A 24,967-nucleotide genomic window follows, 5' to 3' on the forward strand; every position below is an offset into this window, starting at 1 on the left:
GGCACTCTTGGCAGAAAATGCCTTTCTAAAAACCCCGCCGAAGTATTGCCACGACGCGGCAGCACCAGCTGCCTGAATTGCATTTTGCCATTTCCTTTGTGCCTAGCTGGGGTTCGTAGGTCTGTCTGGTCTAACCGAAAGCAACGTGCTCCTCTTTCCTCCCAAATCCTATCCCCACATCGCTTGGGCGACATCTAGTGTCAAAGCCTAGGGTTGAAAGTGCCTTTTTTTAAATTTGGCGGGGCTTCGTAACGTGTTTACTGCAGTTGCGACGTGCTGTTTGCTCAAACTGTCAGGTGAAAATGCAAGCAGCCGCTTTCCATTACGGAAATGTAGCGTGAGAAGAGTCAGGCTGGCACGCTTCACCGACAAATTCATGAAAATTAACAGACAGCAATTTCGACAGACACACAGCATATATAATATAAATGCACGCTAAAATCCTTCTGAATGCCCAAGCTACACAGAGAGATGCCATGCTATGCTAGTGCTTATATCCTGCTTCTTGAATATGAATAACATTTAAAATATAATTTAAAAAACGGAATAAACTGTTATGTGAAATAAAATAGAAAACGAACAAAAACAATTAAGTTCCCAAACCACAGAACTCAATTACAGGTAGGTAGCTGTGTTGGTCTGCCATAGTCAAAACAAAATAAAAAATAAAAAAAAATCCTTCCAGTAGCACCTTAGAGACCAACTAAGTTTGTTCTTGGTATGAGCTTTCGTTTGCATGCACACTTCTTCAGATACACTGAAAGAGAAGTCACCAGACCCTTATATATAGTGAGAAAGTGAGGAGGGGTATTACTCAGAAGGGTGGTGGGAATGATAGTATTTATATACTTAGTAATATCAAAACCTTCCTGACATTTTCTGCTAGCAATATTTTTTTCAAAATAAATCCATATCTTTTTTTGGGGGGTGTTCCATCTTTGTCCTCACTCTTATCAAGTAGGTTGATTTGAAAGTTCTGTAGATTCATTAAACCAATTATTTCATAAGCCTCTTCATAAATAATTGCAACACAGGAAGAAATCAATAATGAGAACTAATTATTCCAGAATGACTACAAATCTTGGTTCTATACACACACATGAGATTCATTCGAATTCCTCGGGTGCTGCAAAGGGAAACAGAACCAGTCCCAATGCAGCTTGCACTCAGCACCAGGTGTAAACAGCACCAAATGCAAACCTCGAAATGAAAAAGTGCCATTTGCAAGTCCCACAGCCAAGGAGCAGTCAGGAGCACACTTCTTCCTTTGCACTAGAGGTGCTCTTTAATTTCAGCACCCAGTTTTCTATTCAGCTCATATCCATGCTAAGATGCCAGGTGATGAATACCCTGTCTTTTTCTCTGACAGGGACTCAAGGCAGCTTGCAGATAAAACAGGCAAACTCGACTCCCTCCATCTGCCCAAAGAGGCTTGTCTGGCACACTGGACAAAAGTGGTTCCCCTTCCCTGCTCCATTCAAAACAGCCTGATTCCAGTAGCAAGCAGCGGGGGTGACTGTGTGCGTTTCTGATTCCACCCACCAACCCAAGTTCTATCACTTTGAGAAATAAATATATACTGGAGACGAAACAAGGTTGTATTTATTTATTATCACTGTTGTATTAGGATTTCTAAGGCTTTGCCAGTACCCGGTTCATCCACTTGGCTCCTGAACCTGCCTCTGTCCATAGCTGCTAAAGGGCAAAGTTAAGGTTAGGCAGATCACGGAGGTAGAAAGCATAATAGGCAAGATGACCAGTAGAGGAACAAGACAAAGGAGATGCAGCATCTGCATCCCATGTAAAATCTTTTAAGGGATAGTCACCAGCTCCAGGCTAGGATCTAGCAACCCTTTTGAAAGGGCAGGAAAAATAAAACACTTGCTTATTTCAGAAATGGTTCAAATTACGCTGGAGAGAGGAGCAAGCTTTTGAGCTGTCATACACACCAATATTTAAGAGGCAAAGCTTTTCCTGACATGAAGAAGATAATTCTCGTGAAAAGCGTCACCTCCTAAAGATTGTGTGCGTGTTCAGCTGTTGCTAAAAACACAGAAATGGGTCCAGTAAAAAGTGACAAGTACAAAGAGTACAGAGGCGGGGAGGGCAGAAAAGGCAGTGATAACACTGAAACAGATGATTGTGTGGATCTGCAAAGAGCAGGAAACACTTCATTCCAAACAGTACAATTTTGGCCAAATTAATAACTTCAAGTCCAAGTTCCTATTGCTTTGAGAAGCTCAAAGCTCGTTATAGCATCCACAAGAGACCACATAGAAACAACAAACAAATCCCCAAATTGTTTTCAAGTCAGTTTCATACAGCTAAATAACAGCTATGTTACATATACATTCCCCAAAATCATCATGGGATAACATGAAAGAATTCTTCTGCAAGAGAAGGATAAATAATGGCTTTCATCAAAAACATCTTCTCCTGTATTAGGCACGGTCAAACCAGTTAATCATGTTAATGGTCCAGATTCAGGAAAAGGATGAGGCAAAAAAATAAAAATAAAAAATCCATATAGATGATCTGCCCTTCAGAAAAGTTGTTCTTTTCTCGTTTCACCCCAGATCCTTTGAAAAAAAGATAAGAATATGCAGTTCTACATGGAAGGTTCACTCCAGCATCAGTATAATCACTGAGGGCAACATCAAAGTCAATATCATGGTAGAGAAGAACAGAAATAGCCCACTGGAGCAGTTGGTGTTTGTCTGGATGTGACTGGATCGTCCGTGGCCCCGTGGCTGAGGCTCGACAGTAATGTACCCATTAATTATACGAATCCGAGGAGGCGGATCAGTGGTACTAAAAGGAAGAAAGAGAAAGAACAACTTGATGTCATTCACACACAAACATCAGCAAAACAAACACATGCTAAAAGGTACATTTGCACCACGATACACATTACATGGTACATATTACAAGAAGTATAGGGATTCTGTCAAATATGGCAGCTTAAAATTGAGTTCTTCCTGCTCCCTTTTGTAATACAGCTGCACCTTGGTTCTCAAACGGAATCCGTTCCGGAAGTCTGTTCGACTTTCGAAAACCAAGGCGCAGCTTCCGATTGGCTGCAGGAGCTTCCTGCACTCTATGAGAAGCCACAGAAGCCGCGTTGGACGTTTGGGTTCCAAAGAACGTTTGCAAACCGGAACACTCACTTCCAGGTTTGCGGCATTCGGGAGCCAAAACATTCGAGTCACAAGGCATTCGAGAACCAAGGTACGACTGTATATAGTAAAGTATACACCATCTCCTGATGTGACCACGTGTGCATTTACCTGTCCTCACTAGTCCCAGCCAACAATGCAGAGTGGGTGCAGGAAAATGCACAAGCTTTACGGGGTAGGACCCAGGGCTTCACTGTACATTACGCAGCGGGAGAAACTTCACATGTACTGTTGCTTATAATAGCAAGCCCAGGTTTCTTATAACCTCCATCCCAATATCTAGTACCATACTTTTCTGTGTATAAGGCTACTTTTTTCATTAAAAATCATGCTAAAAAGTGGGGGTCGTCTTATACATGGGTAGTGTATAGGGTGGACGTTTGATTGGTTGCTGCCGCATCTGTCAGTGGCTATTGTGCGTGTTATTGGTTGCTGCGTCAACGGGAGGTGTTGATTGGCCAATGCTGCCATAATTGTGCGGGCGATTGGCAGCTTCTGCCAGCAAGGGAACAGAGAGGTGGATTTTGTGACACGTGCGGGTGAGTGATTTTCTGCATCTTCTCCCCCCCCCCCCCAGCAAAAGCTCAAGAACCCTGGGCAATCCTCCGCAAAAAAAATCTCAACAACTTTGTGCCATCTCCCCCCATTTTCTTAATTTTGAATCCCAAAAAATAGGGCGGGTCTTATACATGGGGGCGTCTTATACATGGAAAAGTACGGTGTTTCCATACCGCTTCACATGTATTATCTAAGTGCCCCTTACAACTAGGCTTGTCAACTGCTCCTTATTTCCATGACAAATTCCTTATTTAGGATTAAAATGCAGTGCCATCTCCCTCTTGGGTTACTGCAATGCGCTCTACTCTAGACCTATACCTCTTCTTCCAATATATTGAGCACTTTCCCTATAGCACATTAACAGGATTTTGGAGAATCCATTAAAAAAAAAGCTTCTTAAAATGGTGCTACTCCTAAAGTGCTGCCAGATCTTATGCTGGTACTATGTACCTTACCAAACCCACTTATTTTTCTTTTGGTCCTGTCTGAGCCACAGCTGTTTCCTCAGGTAGCACAAAGCTGGCCAGAGCTAATCTACATCGACCAGCACAACCTTAATGTTTGAAGTTCTCTGACTCACCAGTCTGAAAACCCTTTCCCTATCTATCTATCTATGCACATTTTGAGCCTTCCCCTTGGTGAGAATATAGATACAATAAAGATAGCACATATGGATGAAGGATAGCAAGGAAAACCAAATGTGAAGAGGCCAGCAAAATTAAAATCAGACCTCCACAAAGCTCAGGTGAGCAGAGGGAAAGAGCCAAGGGAGCTGCCACTCATACAAAGAAGTGTGAGCATCTCCTTCTACAGGCTGAAGTGAAAAACTGACATCACCTTGAATTACCTCCTGCCCACCCCGTCTTAAAACTCTTTGAGATACAAATTGTCGCCAAATTCCAGGCAAAAACTGAAGTGAGCACATGTGCCAAACCAATAAAACAGAAAGCATATTAATTTCAATTATGCCAGACTGCTTGTGCCATCCAGCTGTCATGTTCTGTTTCAGCTTTCAATTGGCCAAGTTCATTAAGCCAAAAAAAGGAAGAAGAGTGGGGTCGGGTGGGGGGAAGGCTTTGGGAATTTGAAAACAATTAGTACCCCTTTTAAACACTTACCTCTCTGTAGCTAACACCCCCTACAGGACATTCACACACCAGTGGAAGGGAGCCAGCTGGCAATTTTAACAGTGGAGCAGCAGTGACAGCAAAGAAAAAAAACCATATAAGAGCCCAGGCCAAAAGCAATGCAGTGAGACCAACTGCACAAAATTGGCAGCTCGGCCCTTCTTTGTTCATTGCTCCAGGTTATTCAAGGCCCAGCCCCAAACACAAGAGAGTGACAGTTTATAATATAAGCTGTCAAGGATCTCTTCCTATATTTTCAGAAATTTGTGTAGAGGGTTGACTTTTGCTAGGATGTTAAACAGGGATTGTGGGAGGGGGGCAGTTGCCTTGTTCCTTATATTTCTACAGTGACTGACAGCTACTGCTGCTAATAATAGTAATAATTACCAGTATAACCACAACAATAGAGAGCTTCTGATTATATTCTTATTTACCCCCTGTGAAAGATAACCAGACACTCTCTAATTGGTTTTCCTGGATTTCTTTCTGTTAACATCTACCTGTCACAGGATATTTGTATTTACTGCCCCAAGCTTTTATGATCTTCTGCTTATTATTGTATTTTCAATTGCAATATTAAGGAGCTCTCTTTTGTTGTTTCTTGTTGGTGTGGAGGTGTCCCTTATTTTCCCTTCTGCCTCGATAACATAACTTGCCCGTTTAGGAACTGTGAGGTAGTGGCACGTTTAAGTAGTTCAGGCCTACAACTAGATTTGAACCAGGGACTTACTGGCTCACAGGTCACACACACTGCATTACACCAGCTATACACAATCATGAAGATGAAGCAGTGCAGAAGACGTAGCCAATTTGATGCCCTCCAGTTGCTGGATGCCAATTTCTGTCAGCCCCAGCCAGCATTGCCAACACTCAGGAAATATGGGAAGATGTAGCCCAACAACATCTGCAGGTTGGCTACCCGTACAGATTATGACTTAGGTCATAAGCAGGCGCGCCAACTCATCGTGGCAGAGGGGTCTTCGGCCCCTCAATATTTGCTGGCAGGGGGCTGGGACCCCTCAATGCAGAGGGGGCAGAGGAGGCCGAGCGCAACATCATATGTGCAACATGCTCGGCCTCCTCCCAATCACATGTGTGTGACATCATACATTCGCCATCACATCGTAGGGAAGAGATTGAGCGGGGCCATGCGTTGCACGTCACATGTATGACATCACACATGTGATGCACGCCAGCACCCCCAATCTGGAGCACAAGGCAGCGCCTCTGGTCATAATAGAAAGCCTCACCTGATTAACTCTTCTGCTGTGCAGCAGCTGAAACCACTGCCAGTAGAAGGAAGCTGGCATCCCTAGCCTCCAATTGCTCAAAGAGCATCATGCTTGGCCTCAACCTGCTCATTACCTTTCCTCGATGCGTACCCAGAGGTCATTGAACTGGCGCAAGCGTTGCTTCTTCTGCTGCTTCTTTTTCTTCTTTTTGTATTTCCTGTCCACTTTGTCCAGCAGGTCAATGCTTTCTGGCAGAAGCAAATGAGGCAGCAGCTCCTCCTCTTCCTCCTCCTCTTTCTGCGGATGTTGCTGGGGAGAGTGGAGCTCCTGAGAGATGATGTAGGAGGCATATTCCGGGGAAGATGAAGAGAGGGCAGACAGCACCTTCTGATGCTTCCCACTAGAGAGAAAAAGAAAATGTTGTTGAAAGGAATTTGAGGGAGGCTGGTTGGGTACACGAATGTCTTCCATATATATATAGAGAGAGAGAGAGAATTTTTCAGTCTACTGTATATTGCTGCAAACATCTTGCCTCACTGAAAATTCCAACAAGAGTTGAACAACAGCACTGTACAAACTATATGTTCTTCTTTTTTTTAAAAAAAGAGCTCAATCTTAATAGCTTGGTGCTAGTTATAACTCTGTATAAAAAGGAAAGCTTGACACTTAACAATAAAGCAGGTTGCACAACAAATAAAGGTGATTGTTCCATCCCCACCCACCCCATATAGTCAGAAAAACACTTAAATTCAACCGAAGTGATTGGATTATGCAGCTGCTAAGCATTTCTCAGGATCAGACTGCAACTTTCCACTCAAGAATGCAATGCCCCCTAAGCAATGGGTTCCGTATTTCTTGCTGAAGTCTTCCCCACCACACAGAGAACAATTTTTCAAACTGCACTTCATACAACAAAAGATCAGACCTTTGTGATGCCATTCTCCAACCTATGCAGTTATTCTCATCTATGTCAAATGGTGTGCCGAGAGAACAGTTAGTGTGCTGGAGGAAGGAAGTGTAAACCTAGTGGAGCCTCTTATGATCCTGGAGAACTATTCATGGAGGAGGTTGCTGAAATCTGAGACCCCCTCCAAACTGGTGCAAAAGTTTTGCAATCGTTACAATGTCGGAGTTTGGGGTGTTAACTAAAAAACCATGGTTCGATGTATTAATTAATCAGTATGGGGGGAGCTGCAAAATGTGGAGTTTGCACTGCAAAAACCATTGCAAAACTTTGGGACCTGTTTGGAGGGGGTCCCAGATTTTGGGGTTCAAAGTTAATGAGGCTGTGACAGAATGATCCAGAGTCACAACAGAATTGGCTACCTTCTAAAAGTAAACCCTTCGGGCTCCAATAGTGAAATTTGTCTCCAGTTTTAATACAGAAGAAAATCCAACTGCTGCTCCAATGTTACAAGAAAGGAGATTCCAATTAAACATCAGGAAGACGTTTCAGGCAATAAGAGCTGTTCGGCAGTGGAACAGACTCCCACAAGAGGTGGTAGACTCTCCTTCCTTGAAGGTTTTTAAGAAGAGGTTGGATGGCCATCTGCCAGGGATGCTTTAGCTGTGATTCCTGCATTGCAGGGGGTTGGACTAAATGACCCTTGGGTTCCTTCCAGCCAGATGCCCATTTTATCTATGAGAAAATTCTACCATATCAAAGGACTGTACAGAAAGTAACCTGAGATTGTCAAAGGGTAGCTAATCAGCAATAGGGAGGGGGCATCACACCCAGTCCTTTTAAAATGCATATCGGGACAATGCACAGTGGAAGGAAATATTGACAAAATATAGGGTGGTTCTTTCTCTCACAAGGCTAAGATGCATTTACAAGAAGAGGGGGGAATGTAAAACAAGAATCCTTTAATTCTCAGTCAAATGTACTCACTGAACCTGAACTCAGGAATAGGAATGTCAAATAAGTTTCAGACAGAGCGATCAAAGACAGAAAAACTTGGGATGGAATGCAAAAGCCTCCTAGGAGGTCACAGATGGACTTAGGAAAGATCCTGAATTTGTTTTCCAAAAAAAGAAAATGAAGCAAGGAATAGCCCTAGGCTTGGATAAGTGGTGTTAGCTTACAATTCACTGAACAAAGTTTGGGGTCCTAGGCAGATAAGGGGGCAGAGGAGAAAGGCCAGAGCCACTTCAGCCATTAGAGTTTGCAGAAAGAAGTAGCAGAAGTTAAAAGGAATATTTGCTTTTGTTCTGTGGAAACGTTGGTGAACATGTAATCACTCCTACTCTAAGCTAGTAAAAGATCCTGCTCACTTTGGGATGGTGCAGATATAATGAAGTGGCTCTTATTTGCAATTATTCTTTGAAGGAGAAATCAGTAATGGCAAGTGTTTTTATTTAGTTAAAAGTTTTAATTTTAAAAAGTTAAGGGCACGCTGGTTATTTTTAAAGGTAACATTGCCTTGGTGAGTTACAGTAATACGGAATGAAAAAAAAACATTAAAAGGCAGCCTCTTTTTCTCACTCTGAGTAGTAGTTTTCACTTACTGAATTTTAAGTTACCTACATTTCCTCCAATATTTCATTCATTCATTCATTCATTCATTCATTCATTCTACATTCAACCCTTCATCCCAAATATCTCAACAAGGCACCTACTCTGTGAGTCTGATCATTCATTATTATTATTTTTAAGATTAAATTTGTTGGATGGTGGCGATTACTCAATTGAGCATTTAATCTGACAGATAGCCCTACTATACAGAAGCTCAAGATCTGGAAGATGCAGACCAACAAAAATCCAAATATTAGAGGCACTCTACAATACACAATGTAAGAGCCAGCACTTCAAATCTTGTGACTGATTATGCAGGTCAGAACTTACCTGCACCCCCCACCCCTATTTTATTCCAGATGGCACCCTATAGGGATTATGGTCAGATTGGCGCTGGCAAACCACGTTGATTCTGCTAAGGTTAGAAAAACAGCGTTGACAAACCACGCTGACACTGGAACGTCAGGAGGGGATACATGGGTCAGCGGGACAGCAAAACAAAGGAGTGGTGGAAAAGTACTGGAAAAGTCACAAGATGAGCACGGGAGGGGTGCATTGAGGGAGAGGCATGGAGGATGAGCACATACGTGTGGGAATACACTTCGTGGGTTCCTTTGAACCCGTGATTATTTGCTTTAAGTTAATGTTAATGTTATGCACTATTTTATGTATCCTTCCGTTTAGAAGTGAAAGCGAAAGCAGGGCTCAGTAGGCGTCTCGCCACTGAGATCCCTCTGCCTAGACTTTTTGGTTCCAGAGGTTCAAATTGTGAATGATCAGTTAATCTGCTTCCCGCCTTTTTTGGGAGCAGCAACAGCGTTCCTATTGGTAAATTTATCGATCATGACGTTGCACTTGGTTGTCAATAAAAGGCTGCGGCTCCCCGTATTAGGCGGACAGTCAGAGTTAGGGTTCAGAAGATTTAGATGTAGATAGTTGGGGTTTCGGGGATCGGGTTGGTTGGGTTGGAAGCGCGCACAGGAGGTAGAGAGGTTAGCTTGCAGAAGATTTGGCGGTTTAGGCTTAGATAGCTCTAGTCTTAGGTAGCCTAGAACTTGCGGAAGAATTGGCGGTTCAGGGACGGCTAGCCTAGGGAATGTTAGAATAGCTTAGGTATAGATAAAGGTAATAGCCTATGCGGGTCAGCCAAAGCCATCTAAAAGAAACAGTGATTGTCTGTCTTTATTTCGTCTCAATTTTATTTTTCGTAGCTTATGGGCGTCTTTTCCTGGCCGTAGTTTTGGCCACCTTTTATTTGGGTACATTAACTAAGGGAACAATTTAGGAGGTAGCAAGTGCTCGCGGGTACTTTTACGAGGCACTCTTTCGTCGGACTACTCACGCACCTTCAGATTTAGCCTGGTGGACAACGGCCGGTGTGAGTTTAAGCTCCGGAACCATCAGATGTCCCGTTCGCAGGCTTGGCCGGTGCCCGTGCGGAAACGCATGTGAGGCGCTGGCCGCAGATCCCCGGCAACTGGAATCCCGTGTGCAGTTGACCTAGTCCTGCACGCGGGGGGCTCCAGCAAAGAATCCCCGCACATACGCAATGGAGATGTCATGTGGGAAGTTTTGGGGTGTTACCAAAGTACCCTGTGTAGGAGCATCTCCTTATATGGTATGGGTATATCACCATTTGGCAATATGAGTCCTTATTTGGTTCCAGAAGTTGTTCCTGTGGAACTAATCATTAACCTGTGTGTGAGATTGCTAATAAAAGGGAGCCCTCGGGTGTGGCTCGAGGTTGCCTTCCTGTGGATACCATCCTGTCGTCACGTCATTTTCATTGCCGGTGCAACAGCACCCCTGTACCTTTGTGTGTTGTGACTAACTCACACATCTATGATACTGACTTGATGAATGGAACACCAAGTCATGACTTAAGTGTGAGAATGAATCATCACAGATACATCAGCTCAGAAAAATATTCCTATCACTTCAGATAGCATATTTTCAAGGAAGCAGGTCCTACAATCTGCTACCAGTCACTAAGTATATGGCAATCAAGTGATTTCAACATCCCTTAAGGGAAATGGAAGGAACCAGAGTGCCACGGATGCGTAAATTTGCGTAATTTATTCCGGATATACAATAATGGCATCTGATTATATATTTTAATTGAATGATTGATTTAGTCTCTAAATTTATATTCTGTCTTTGTTTCATCATAGTGCTCAAGGCAGTGTCCTTAGCCCCAGGGGCGTGGCAAGGGTGGCGGGGGGCGGTCGACCCCGGGTTCCATAATGAAGGGGGTGACAAATTATCAAGGAACAATTTTTTTGGAATTTTTTTTAAATGCCTGCTCCGAAGGTCTTATCTTACTATACTAGGGATTATATAGCTATATATGAAATTTCATGCATATTGGTTAATATCTTGACCCTCCTCCACCAAAATAGCTGTTCACTTGGCTGTTATGTCATGAAGGCTGAAATTTCAGTTCAGAGAACACTTATTGTTCCCAACCCTAACCCTGTGGAAAGCCATCTAATTAGACTTTAATTTGATTTTGTGATGTTTTTAGGAGGTAATCTAATTATTGTTTGATTTTATACCAATGTTATGTATCAGATGTTAGCCACCCTGAGCCCGACTTTGGCCGGGGAGGGTGGGATATAAATAAAAGTTTTTTTATTACTTGTTATTATTCCTTTGTAAGAAAATACGAAATAACGTAAAACCATTTTTGCGGGGGGGGGGGTCAATGGGGGGGTTGACAAGAAATTTTCCGCACCGGGTACCACCTGACCTTCCCATGCCTGGGGGGGGGGGGGGTTGACAAAAAAATTTTTGCCCCCGGGTACAAATTTACCTTGCTACGCCCCTGCTTAGCCCAAGCACTGACAAAATTCCAACCTGCTTATCTTCATTAATATGGTTGCATCATGTGCCCTGCAACCAGGATATAATTAATCCCACAAAGATAAAGACTGAAGACATGTCTGTTACCTGTTGGTTCGATGTCCAGCAGGGGTATGGTCAACTTCATATCCTTTTCTCCTCAAAACATCTATCACTGTATTGTTGCCCATGAAATGACCTATAGCCAAGGGAAAAGAATATTAAGCTCTGCTGCCAAGTAACAAAATTGCATACACTTCAGTTTAGTACCAATGCAGAATCTAGATGAAAATCTGTTTTATTGACTTTAGGAGTACACAGTCCAGTAGAGTAGATCAAACCAAACTGCACAGGAGAATGAAATCACAAGTTATCCAAGTTAGAGATAACTTATTGAGGTTGCAAAATTGTTGCATTAGTCATATATCATAAAACAGAATAAAAAGCATCTAAACTACCTGTGGCATACTTCTTGATTATATTTGTTGGGGGAAAGAACCGATTAACAAATAGTTTAATGTCAACTGGAGTTCAAATAATATTAGCTAATAAACAAAATATTATGCAAAGAGGTCCACAAATGTTACATTCATCAGTACGGAATTACCTCTTTGTCTTTAAATTGCGCCACAGGATTATTTAATAGCATCGTTAAGTCTACAGGTAGGTAGCCGTGTTGGTCTGCCATAGTCAAAACAAAACAAAACAAAATAATCCTTCCAGTAGCACCTTAGAGATCAACTAAGTTTGTTCTTGGTAAAGCTTATACCAAGAACAAACTTAGTTGGTCTGTAAGGTGCTACTGGAAGGAATTTTTTATTTTATTTTGTTTTGATCGTTATGTCTGTTATCATCTCATGCAGTGCAGCAGGATTGCTTCTGAGTAAGTATACGCAGGACTATGCAGCATTAAACACCTTTTAAGCTAAATAGCATTGTGCCTTTGAGAAGGAAGTCATTGAAAAGAGAGGGTCTTTCCCCCAATAAGAAGGAGTAACTGATCAGGCCTCAAGATCAAAGAGAAACATTCTCAACAATTGTGGGAAAATGTAGGACTAAAAGTACAAAGTGGAAAATGAAGCAGGCACAAAAAAACCGCACGTGTGCAAAGGATTCCCGCCCCCCCCTCCCTGACCCAGGGGTTCTTAAAATGCATATAATGAGATTTTTCATTATTTCCCTACTCAACAATGTGCCAGTACTTGACAAACTATACACCCAAAGGATTATACCCTCTTGCAGTAACCCATCTCTCTCCGCCCCGAGAGTAAGACAATAAAACTAAACTGGGGCAAGGACCTTCTCTTTGTAACTGCTGGAGTGTTCGCCTCCTTCCCCCCCCCCCACCCTATCAAATAAGAGATGAATTAATACTTTGCTTCTGTTCCCAAAGCAGAGGCAACAGCCCCGGTCCTCCAGCAGTCACAGAACGATTTCTATGTTAAACAGAAAAATTAAGAAATCCATCCTCGCACATTATTATTATTATTATTATTATTATTATTATTATTATTATTATTAGAAAAAGAAGAAGCCACAAACAACTATGGGTGAGGGGGATTCACCCTCCCAAAGTGTAAGATCAAACAGTCCTTCTTGATGGGGGGGCTCTGCCCACAGAGGCATGATAGGGCAGTGTTTTTCAACCTTTTTTGGGCAAAGGCACACTTGTTTCATGAAAAAAATCACGAGGCACACCACCATTAGAAAATGTTAAAAAATTTAACTCTGTGCCTATATTGACTATATATAAAGTAATTTCCCACGGCACACCAGGCAACATCTCGCGGCACACTAGTGTGCCGCGGAACAGTGGTTGAAAAACACTGTGATAGGGAGCAGTAGGCCTCTTTCACCTGTTTTCTATTTTGGCCTAACACACTTGAATGCCCCCAAAGAGAAAAGCCCTGAGCTCTTGTCCCATCAGTAAGCCCCCCCCCTCCTCTTTTTGTACTCGGCTCTCCATTATCCCCATGTAGGTGAAGTGATGGATTTGAGAGGTCAATTTACTCTGGCAGCGGGTAGGCAGCCATGAATCTCTATTCTTCTGTTCAAACTCAAAAAAAGGGGGGGGGAGAGAGAAGGTTCTTGCATGTATGCCAGACACTGTACCAGAAAGTAAATAAGACACAAACTTCTAATCCAGACAGAAATGGAGTGAGATTGGTCATCTCTGCTCAAATAAACACTATGGTTTCATGGTTCTCTTTTAAACACACACACAAAAACAGAGAGAGAGAGAGAGATTTGCACTTTCAATACTTGATAATGGATCGATTTCCAAAGTCCAAAGGGAAGGGGGGAGGCAGAAGTTTGCAGACAAAATTTCTGCTTCACATTAAAAAGTTGGGGTTTAAAAAGAAGCAAGCATATTGGTGTATTTTGGGCTGTTTCACAGCTTATATTTTAGGTTGTACAGTACTCCTAAAATCATGGTTCTCCAAACATTTGCTACCCAGAGCTGTTTCTCTTTAGGATTTAAACTGGAAGCATATGGCTTCTGCACCCTAGAATAGTTTTATATATACTGTAGATATCCTTAAGTAGGCCCAAAAAACAACCGGAGAGGCACCTTCACTTCAACTGTGGGATAACTCACTTTAGTATTTGTTTTCCATGGTAATGCCTTCTGCATTCCCCTAAGCCACTCAAGAGCTTAGGAATGTGGACTGTGCTCCCTGAACAATGATGATACTTCCAGGATTCTCACTGCCCTTGTCAGCTGTAGCTTGGATTGCAACCCACTCCCATCCTTGAGATGATGTCACTATTTGAACGCAGGCAGAGAGAAGCAGATGGAGGGAATCAGTGCTGGGGGGGGGGGGCTTTCTACTCTAGGGAGCAAGCAGGGAGGGGAAGGGATCCCCCCCCCAACATGCCAGCTTATTTTTAAAACACACTTTCAGCCCTGCTAATGGCACACTATTGATTATTACATTCCAGGTCAAGTTAGACAGGATGATAGGCAGGCAAGTTATCAGCTGTTGCACAATTACCAAGCGAAAACAGACCAGGAGGGGTTATGAGATCTATCAGGATTATGTCAGTTAGATGCCGCTCCCTTCAGAGCCTTGAACCACTACCACAATAGCAGCTATTAGTCACAAACAAAGCAAATCACACAACTGCCAGTTGCATAAATCTATGCTTGGTCATTACAAACCCATTTTTCTTCAAAAGAAGACTGCGCACCTAGATTCCTCAATGACTAGATCCAGACTTATTTAGCTCCAAGGTGGTTTGGAATTTTGGCTGACGTGTCCCCAAGGCAAAATTGTAAGTTATCATAGAATTGTAGAGTTGGAAGGGACCCTGAGGATCATCTAGTCCATGAGTAGGCAAACTAAGGCCTGGGGGCCGGATCCGGCCCAATCGCCTTCTAAATCCAGCCTGTGGACGGTCCGGGAATCAGTGTTCTTTTACATGAGTAGAATGTGTCCTTTTATTTAAAATGCATCTCTGGGTTATTTGTGGGGCCTGCCTCGTGTTTTTACATGAGTAGAATGTGTGTTTTTATTTAAAATGCATCTCTGGGTTATCTGTGGGGCATAGGAAGTCGTTCATTATTTTTTTTCAAAATATAGTCCGTCTGCCCCCTGCTGAAAAAGTTTGCTGACCCCTGATAGTCCAAGCCCACACAATGTAGGAATATGCAGCTGTCCCAAATGGGGACAGAACCTTAGAGCTGCGTAAAAAAATATTCATCCTCATTAGGATAACTGTGATTGTCTGCAGGCTCCTTGTTAAGCATGTATTTGGTGACAAGTCTTTGCCTCTGCTTAGTGGTAGATACAGTATAACTCTTTAAAGTCAATACCAAAGAATTGGTTTTCCTACTATGCTGATTGTTATCACTGTCACAAAGAGGTAGCATAACGAAAGGTAGCAAATAGTATTGCCCATGTTAAACAGCAGCAGCATCACAGGAGACTTTTTAATAAACAATCCAATAACTGAATGATCAGGAGGTATGCGCTAGAAGAGTGACTGGTGTCCCCCTGAGAGGATGGATTATGTTCTCTAGCCTCATTACTCATGGCCAAATTTAACAATGTAACGCTGTCCTATAGGTGCAAAAATATATTTGCTGCATCCCTCGGAGTCCCCTGCAACTCCACGGTTCTATGATCAGCTTTTCAGCAATGTATTAGTACAAACAATGCAATCTGCTCATTTGATAGCAAGTTATCTAGTAGCTGGTAAAGCACAATGATTAAGAGACTGGACTCTAAATCAGGAAATCACACTTACACCATAAACTTGGGAGGTCACCTTAAATAAGCCAATCACTGTCAGTCCCCACCCCGACTTCTGCAACGTTTGGATAAGACTGACTTAATTTATGAGGCTGTTGTAACCTTTAGAAGTTCGAACACTAAAACATTGTACAAATGCTAATCATTTGATGATTTTAGTTATACTACCTCTAAGAGAAAATTTCCACAGAATTTCCCGAGCCCACTATCGTCTGAGGTGCATTTCCATTGCTGTACCTAGTAAGCAAACTGCATGGACATTGAGCATGTGCTGCCACACACACACACAAAATAGCAAATCCAACTTTGTGTGCCATTCCATCTGCAGCCAACAGATCACCATCCTCAAGAGGGAGATATCAACAGGGGAGACCCAAAAGTTATCAGAAGTACAAGAAATATTTAGGCAGGGGTATTAGGTAAAGGTAAAGGGACCCCTGACCTGACCATTAGATCCAGTCGCAGACGACTCTGGGGTTGCGGCGCTCATCTCGCTTTACTGGCTGAGGGAGCTAGCGTACAGCTTCCGGGTCATGTGGCCAGCATGACTAAGCCGCTTCTGGCAAACCAGAGCAGTGCATGGAAACACCGTTTACCTTCCCTCCAGAGCAGTACCTATTTATCTACTTGCACTTTGATGTGCTTTCGAACTGCTAGGTTGGCAGCAGCAGGGACCAAGCAACGGGAGTTCACCCCATCACAGGGATTCGAACCGCCAACCTTCCGATCCGCAAGCCCTTGGCTCAGTGGATTAAAAAAAACCACCCCCCACGATTGCTCTAATTGAGGACTGAGCATGCTCATTATATGGGGAAGGGGAGAAATGAAGGGATGGAATGGAGTACATTGAAAGAAGATGTTGCTGGCTGGCTGGAAAACTGAACAGGATATATTAGTTTTCATTTACAGTTAGCTGCCTAGGAGGCCTGCTGTCAAGGGCAGAGTATAAATATTTTAAATCTATCAACTGTAAATAGATGCTCAGATGCTAAGCGAAGGCATGTTTTTTGTTCCACCTCTTTGTGTTCCTTGGAACATTGCACAGCTGTTCCCCACCCCCCAAAAAATATATATTTTAAGTACAGTTTGTCCCTAGTCAGCGAGAGGAGAAATAAAGGCTAGTTTTCAGACGGAGCATGGGTTGCAAGTACAGCACCATTAGTTTCTACCTATGAGTTCACAGAAAATCCAAGGCACAAAGGCATGTTAACAGCACCAGAAGCCTTGACAGAAGCATCTCCTCTGTGCAGTGCAGCCACTCTCTTTGAGACGCAAGCATTTGTGGAGCTCAGGGCTAAGGCTGTGTTTTCCTGTCTAATGCTGCTGTTGCAGGAGTCCCTGTCCACCACCACCTGTCAGCTGCAGTGCAGACCGGGTCAAGGATTCTTGGCGTATCCTGAAGGAATGGAGGTATGGAGGATGTCATCACTACTTGAGTATTGGGAGAAGAAAGGAATCAATGCTGCTTGAGATCTCCTTACTCTAGTGGAATGGTAGCGCTGTGGTCTAAACCACTGAGCCTCTTGGGCTTGCCGATCAGAAGGTCAGCGGTTTGAATCCCCGCGACGGAGTGAGCTCCCGTTGCTCTGTCCCAGCTCCTGCCAACCTAGCAGTTCAAAAGCACGCCTGTGCAAGTAGATAAATGGGTACCATTGCGGCGGGAAGGTAAACGGCGTCTCCATGCACTCTGGTTTCCGTCACAGTGTTCTGTTGTGCCAGAAGCACTTTAGTCATGCTGGCCACATGACCCGAAAAGCTGTCTGTGGACAAACGCCAGCTCCCTCAGCCTGAAAGCGAGATGGGTGCCACAACCCCATAGTCGCCTTTGACTGGACTTAACTGTCCAGGGGTCCTTTACCTTTACCCAGTGCTTTTTTCTGGGGGGACGCAGGGGGATGCATACCCCTAACATTTTGTGAATCTTTGCACTTTTGTCCATTTACTGTATTAATTTTTCCTGATTTGAACTATAAAATGGTGGTTTTCTTGAGTCAAAATGAGAGTACCCCTAAATGTTTTTTTTGTGGGGGGGGGAGCACTGCCTTTACCATTCTAGTGGGCTCAGGGGTGGATCCAGGAGAACAGCGCAATTTCTTGCTTCCCTTAGACATTCTCTCTGCTTTATGTGAAAAACTACGGAGGCCCTTTCCTCGTGCACTCCCTCTTTGCAATCCCAGTTGCCTAAAGCACAAAAAAGATTAATTTCAACAAACCCTCTCTGTTGCCATTCACTGGAGGAAGAGGAAGTGGCTTAAAGAAGCAAAGGCACAGGTGAAAGACCACGTGATTTAAACCTTTTTTGAGGGGGGGGGAGGAGCGTAATAAGAGTAGATGTCCTTAGAATCAGGGGGCTATGCTGGGAAGCAGGTGGGGAAACTCCTTGCAGGGAGGAGTGGGCAGATCGAGCCCCTGGCTCTCCCAACAATCTATTTCTGATTTAATCTTCTACTTCCTTCTCTCCTGGCTTGATTTGGTTTCCAAAAAAAAATATCTCAGATGGAGCTTGTTAACAATTTGCTTTTTCTTATAGCCGGAGATGTCAGGTGAATTGTGACTCAGCACTTTTCTGTTTGTGGGAGTCTCTAGGCAGAGTGGCCTTTCCATGAACTCTGGAGCTCTGAATGCACTTATCTGCCGCCATGAACCATAAGCCTGCTTTTTGGGAAGGGGGGGGGGTGCCACTGCAACAATCCCAACATTATCATGTTGCTGCCTCTCAGAAATGGCTAAACAAAACAGAGAGTTGCTGAGTTGGGCTTGTCATTCCTGCTCTACACACACACACACACACACACACACTATTGATAGGGGGAGTTAAGCCTATCATTCCTCCTGGTTACATACTGGGGGGGGGTTGCGTTTTAACAGTGTAAAAATGGAAGTCTTACTTCAAGTTTTAGATGGGGGGGGCATGTTACATTTTTAAAAATTCCCTAGAGGAAATGAAATGAGGTAGGACCTCTCTCACGCTAGTTTTCGTTTGTTGGTTTGGTATTTCTCATAGAGGGAAGCAAGTGCGTTTAGAAAAAGCTTCTCCTACCTGCGGCCCATTTGTTTTACCACTGCACTCTGCTGTCTGTGCAGACGGACGATTCCACGCCACTCGGTCATAATGGAAGTGGCACAACTTTCCTATGCACTACATCGGAGGTTTTCAACCTTTTTGAGTCCATGGCTCCCTTGACCAACTACATTCTTTCTGCGGCACCCCTGTGGGGCTCAGGAGCCCAGTTATGTCACCCCTTGCCTGCAGAGCTGGCAGCCTCTCACCCTTTTTCAAACACCCTTCCTTGTGGAGTGCTCCCTCAGCCTCCTCTTCCTTAGGAGTCCTGCTGCTGCCACCACCCCTGGTCTCTGAGCTGCCCTCCCTGCCCCAAAGAGAGGTGCCTCCTCACATTGCCCCATAGGAGCCTAGGACTTGTCTGTCCATTCCCAACAGCAAGGACTGGTGGGTTGGTTGGCTAGGCTCCATCGCCTGCTTGCTTGCCTACTCATCAGTTCCTGGCAACCAGCACCCCTGGCCAGCCCCAGAGGCACCATTCGCCTGCAAAGCTTGTAGCCAGGGCTGCTGCAACAAACAGCTGTGCAGCTCTTTGGGAGGCAGAGATCCAAGTAGGCATCAGAGGAGGGAGGGAAGGAAAGAAGGACAGAGGCCAGTATTGCCCGGGGCACCCCAGACCATCATTTGAGGCACCCCAGGGTGCCACGGCACTCTGGTTAAAAACCATTGCCCTGCATATTCTGGGGGAAGTCGGGGAATTTGGACTGTGTTTCCTTTCCTTCCTTCTTCACTAGAGTCCTGAAGAACACAGCAATATGCAAACTGGCACAGCACGCTCAATCTAATTAGTTTTAAGCCTGACCTATCCAAGGATTGATTCTGATGCAACGTTTCGCAGTTCACAGCTCCAGTATGTCCTCAAACTGGATGCACAAGGCCAATTCACACAGCATTGGGGAACTGATGTATGTATCTTGCTCCCAATCAGAACTTAAAACATAATACAATAAAATTTCTAAAAGCAAACCAAGACCTAAAACCCAGAACCAACTAAAAACAGCAGCGGGACAGGGCCTTACATCAACTAAAAGGCTAGGTGAAGAAGAACTCTGCCCAGTCAAGGTAATTAGCTACAGAATTTAGGTGCCATGACCGAAAAGGCCCTGTCCCACATTCCAGTCACCTGCAACTAAGAACAGGGCAGGTGGGTATGCTGATGTGGGGGGAAAGCACCCGTTAAATATCCTAGGCCCAAACCATACAACCTTTCGATACCAGCACTTTGAATTGCACCCAGAAACAAGTCCTATACTTGCTGCTCATACAACAGCATCAGTTACGACAGCCACCATAGAAAGACAGCATGCAACTAACTAAGACCTTTAAATTACTGGGGAAGTAGTTCCTTCCTACCTCCTTCAAATTAATTGCCTAATTAAACAATATCCTTTCCTGTAATTATTCTGCAGCAAGAGAATTAGCCCCCTAGTATATTTTCCTCTAGCAAATGAATCCTACGCACATTTACCAGGGACTGAAGTAAGCTCACTGATACAGTGTGTCTTACTTTTGATTACGCACGTGCATATGATCGCTATGTGATAAAAAAGAGAGAGAGAGAAGGATCCAGAAAGAAAATGAGCACAGACAAGGGAAGGGAAATGTGAGGAAGGAGAATCAGAAGGTGAACAGTGAGATTCATCAGCATCTATAAATTAATCTCGGAGACATGGAGCAACCCTCTATGTAAAAACCACCAAAAACTTCGTTGCTCAGGGCCAAGCTAGATGTGATGATAAATATGGTGCTTTGAATGCTGTCACGTTTTTTTTAAACACTGTTAATAACCCACCCCCATTTAACCTGGTGAGAACTGGAACACCCTGCAGCACCTGTTAACAATTAGATTCAGATTAGTTTATTTGTCTCCAGTCATCAGACCATTACAAAGCAAACTTCGATAAACAAAAGGAAATGCCTACCCATGTAAAGTAACACAGGTTTGTAATAAATACAGTGTACACAAACCAATAGCAATTATGTAAAAAATAAGCAAGTGTAATATTCTAAATCTCCCTGGCATGTAAACACTTTTTAACAAAAAACAAAACAAAAACAAAACAAAACCTCCTGCAATCACAGCACGTTAGTTTATGCTCTTAGCATAGCACCACGCCTTGTTAGGCCTTAATGTCAGTAATACGGTTAAACCAACTGCCTCGATCCTGCGAGTCTTGGCCTTCTAGGTCTTTGGCGCTTGTTTTTAAAAATAAATAAATGCAATGCTTGTTTATCATGTCTCTGTAAAATACCTGACGCAACATATAATGCCATCAATAATGAAGACCACTTACGGTTAAAAACAAAGACGTTTAAAACCAAATATATATTTAAATCAAACTGAAATCAATTTCTTGCATTGCTTTTCAAATGAATAAAAACACTCCCCCCCCCCCGCCTGCTACCCAAAATGTAGTACAAGAATGCCTGGAGGCAGAGCCATAGCTATGGCGGGGGGGGGGGCTAGCCAGGGGGAAGCCTCCAGAGGGGCACCACTGAGGCGCCCAGTGTGTGTGTGTGTGTGTGTGTGTGTGTGTGTACGCACACTAATGCATGTGGAGGGGTGCTAAACTGGGTCTTTGACCCGGGTGAAATAAAGTCTACTTCCGCCCCTGCCTGGAGGTTTTATGAGGGGTAGCATACTTCACAAGACAGGTGCCATAATCATTCGTTCTATAGAGGATAGGAGGAATAAGGCCTCAAGGAGATCTGCTGGTTTGAAGAGGAGCAAGGAAGTCCCTATGGGTCAGAAATGCAGTAAACAAGCCCCTGAAGGCAAACTCGGCCCTCCAGATGTTTTGGGACTACAATTCCCATCATCCCTTACCACTGGTCCTGTTAGCTAGGGATGATGGGAGTTGTAGTCCCAAAACATCGGGGGGGGGCGAGTTTGGGGATGCCTGGACTAGATGAGCCTCTACATGAACTAGATGAGCCTCTTTGAAGGATTAATCCAATACCATTTATTACTACTACTACCACTACCACCACTACTGTTGTTGTACAGTCGTTCAGTCGTGTCCGACTCTTCGTAACCCCATGGACCAGAGCACGCCAGGCACGCCTATCCTTCACTGCCTTCCGCAGTTTGGCCAAACTCATGTTAGTAGCTTCGAGAACACTGTCCAACCATCTCATCCTCTGTCGTCCCCTTCTCCTTGTGCCCTCCATCTTTCCCAACATCAGGGTCTTTTCCAGGGAGTCTTCTCTTCTCATGAGGTGGCCACCACTACTACTACTAATAATAATAATAACCGGTCATGAATCATGCTAAAATCTTACTGGACCCTTCCGGACATTCACTAAAAATAGAGTAACACCCACATGCATTTTGCTGGTGCTGTGGAATTAGAAAAGCTTCTCATGGAAACTTCACATAGGGAGAACAAGTTGGCAGTTAGAATACTAGACATTCAAGATATCCACTAAACCACATACAAGTGTAATAAATCGTTGAGTTGACTCATCTTGGCATCTGGTAATTTGCACACACGATAGAGATTAAACACCAAGCAGGGAACGAAAAGCTATCAAAGGCATTACTACAATCATGACAGCAAGAAAAAAGAAAGAGAAAAAAACAAGAACAAGAACAAATCATTTTAAAGTTCTCCACACATTTATTTAATACTCTCTTTCCGGACTGGAAAAGATTCAAACAACTATTAGATGGTTTATAAATAGCAAGCCACAGCAATGGCTAGACAGCTACATGGAAAATAATGGTTCCGCACACTGCTGAGAAGGGAGAAATGTCTTGTCTTAGTCCATTTGCATCAGAAGAAAAAGCTGGAGACGAAGGAATGACTTCCAGATTTGAAGCACACAGTTAGCCAAAAGAACAGAATGGTTTTATTTCCGACATCCAGAAGAGGGGTACTTTTTTGGCGCAAATAAACAGTGGGTGGTGCTATGCAAAAAGAAAAGATTTGCTTCTTGATGGCTGAAGTCACCAGAAACAGGGAACAAGTATAGTCTCTACCCAGTAGATCCCCAAAAGCACATCTTTACAATCTCCCAATCAGACCTGCACTTGGTAGCTATGTGGGTAAGGACAAAATATATTAGACAGATAGTAAAACCCTTCCTCCAGTTTAGATCTTCATTTTTTGTTAGTAGTTCACTACTTGTGTTGTTTTGTTGTTGCCCATTCTTTTTTAAAATTCATATTTTTCCGGAAAACAAATACCGTACATTTTGTAGAAACAGAACAAACAAAGCATGTTTCCTTGTATTCTCTCTTCCTTACCTAAATGAGGATTATTTATAATTTGCAGTTACAAGAGCAAGGGGCATATTATGTCCATTATGTATAACAATGGGGTTGCAAAGGTTAATTAACTAATTGGTTAATTTGATGTTTAAAATAACATAGAACAACTCCAAAACTATAAACAATCCAATAACTTTTGATTCTTAAGGTGAGTCACACCAGCGGGAAATAATTTACTCTTAAAGCAGACACAGATGTATTATTCATTGCTTAGGTGCTGATTATGATTACCCCTGCCTCCTAAATTTTTCTATTTGCACTTACTTCAATACATCTGTGTCCCCTTAAAAAAAAAACCAGACAGAAATATAATGTTTTAAAAGTACATCCAAACATAGTGTGAATTTCCTTTGCTGCTGAGCAACAACTGAGCAACTGCAGCCTTGCCCTCCTAGCTCCAGCTCTTGTTACACCTTGTTCTAAGAACACAATCTAAAAGCATTTCTTGAAACTGTTAACACTTAGTAACGCTACTGCCATTCACTCGGTCTTACAATAACACCTTGTGCTTCAGAGTAGCTCAGTCGGTAGAGCATAAGACTCTTAATCTCAGGGTTGTAGGTTTGAGCCTCATGTTGGGCACAATATCCTAGATGACACTCATGGTCCCTTCCAACTCTACAATTCTATGATTCCACTTCCCCATGCCTGCTTTCTTTCACCATTACGGTTAGACAAATCCACAGGTCTAGATGGTAAGGATGTGCTTTTGCTGAAACTTGGGGTATGTAACTCATCTCCAGTGGCTAGAAAAGACTGCCATTCTGAATGGAAGTCCCAACGGTTCAGCACATAGTGTTACAAAAATATTGTGTCTGAGCAGCATCAAGAACAGGCATAGGCAAGCAAACTCGGCCCTCCAGATGTTTTGGGACTACAACTCCCATCATCCCTAGCTAACAGGACCAGTGGTCAGGGATGATGGGAATTGTAGTCTCAAAACATCTGGAGGGCCGAGTTTGCCTATGCCTGATCAAGAAGAACAAGCCAGGCCAATGTGACTGCCATTTGAAAACAACAGCAAGTAAAACGTACCCGCTCCAAATGCGAAGAAGAAACTTTTGTCTGGATACTCCTCCAGTAGATCTTTCACTCTCTTGCCCATCCTCTCATTCCGCTTGTAGATTAGCTCCTGGCGGAAGTAGTTGTCAATCTCCTGCGCCGTGATGCGTTCATGAGGTGGCAGAGTGGAATTGATGAAATTTGGGACCTGTGCGAAAAAGGAAGAAGTACGAATTAAAAGGGAAAAGGGAATACGAATAAAACTCGAATGGTAGAGCCCAGCAGAAGGCTGTGGGCTAACCTGTGCCTCTCCAGCTATTTTTAAGCAAAGAAATTACATGACCGTAATGTCATCACCTTCAACCTTTCCTTGTACCTGTTCCGGTTTACTGGTCACCACTTGCAGTGGGCACTGAACATAATTATAGAAAGGATGTGGGTCAAAATCATCTACCTAGTCCCTTAAACATGACAAGACTTCCCTGAAGAGCATGATCCATTGCAAAGGGTGCCGAGAAACATAAGGCTCTAACAGCTCTTTCTTCCAAAAAGAAGAAGAAGAAGAAGAAACACAGAACAGCAGCTCCCTGAATAAGACATTCCACGTGGCACATACAGCATAGGTTGTGTAGGGTTTTGGGAGGTTAGTATTAGCACACTGCCAGTTGTCTGAGTGAGCCACAGACATAGCACGGGTTGTCCTCTCTCATCTGCTCTATAGCTTATAAGGTTGCAATGGTAAGTGCTTCTAACCAACATCTGTATTGCAAGGCAGTCTACATATAACAATATACCACTGTACTCCCATACCCAATAACTAACAGGCAAATCAACCAACCCTTGCATTTTTTTCCCATAGGTTGCTAGGTCTGCTCCTTGTAAGGGCTGGTGGACTTTCCCTAAGCAAAGACGGGCAGGATGAAACG

At 43.5% G+C, this 24,967-nt stretch overlaps 1 protein-coding gene across 2 annotated transcripts in view; it reads right to left on the reverse strand.

Annotated features, from left to right (window-relative positions):
- Positions 1 to 1,591: 1,591 nt before the first annotated feature.
- TRABD2A (TraB domain containing 2A) overlaps positions 1,592 to 24,967 on the reverse strand; it is a 69,788-nt gene continuing 46,412 nt past the window's right edge. For both annotated transcript variants that reach the window (XM_033173284.1, XM_033173283.1), the window contains 4 exons: positions 24,075 to 24,249; positions 11,558 to 11,648; positions 6,227 to 6,493; positions 1,592 to 2,811 (listed from right to left, as the gene is read on the reverse strand). In XM_033173284.1, coding sequence (XP_033029175.1) covers positions 2,622 to 2,811; positions 6,227 to 6,493; positions 11,558 to 11,648; positions 24,075 to 24,249 — 723 coding nt within the window. In that variant the 3' untranslated portion in view covers positions 1,592 to 2,621. The remainder of the gene's footprint in view (positions 2,812 to 6,226; positions 6,494 to 11,557; positions 11,649 to 24,074; positions 24,250 to 24,967) is intronic.

The sequence above is a fragment of the Lacerta agilis genome, chromosome 16 (genome assembly GCF_009819535.1).
Source record: "Lacerta agilis isolate rLacAgi1 chromosome 16, rLacAgi1.pri, whole genome shotgun sequence".
Taxonomy (NCBI): domain Eukaryota; kingdom Metazoa; phylum Chordata; class Lepidosauria; order Squamata; family Lacertidae; genus Lacerta; species Lacerta agilis.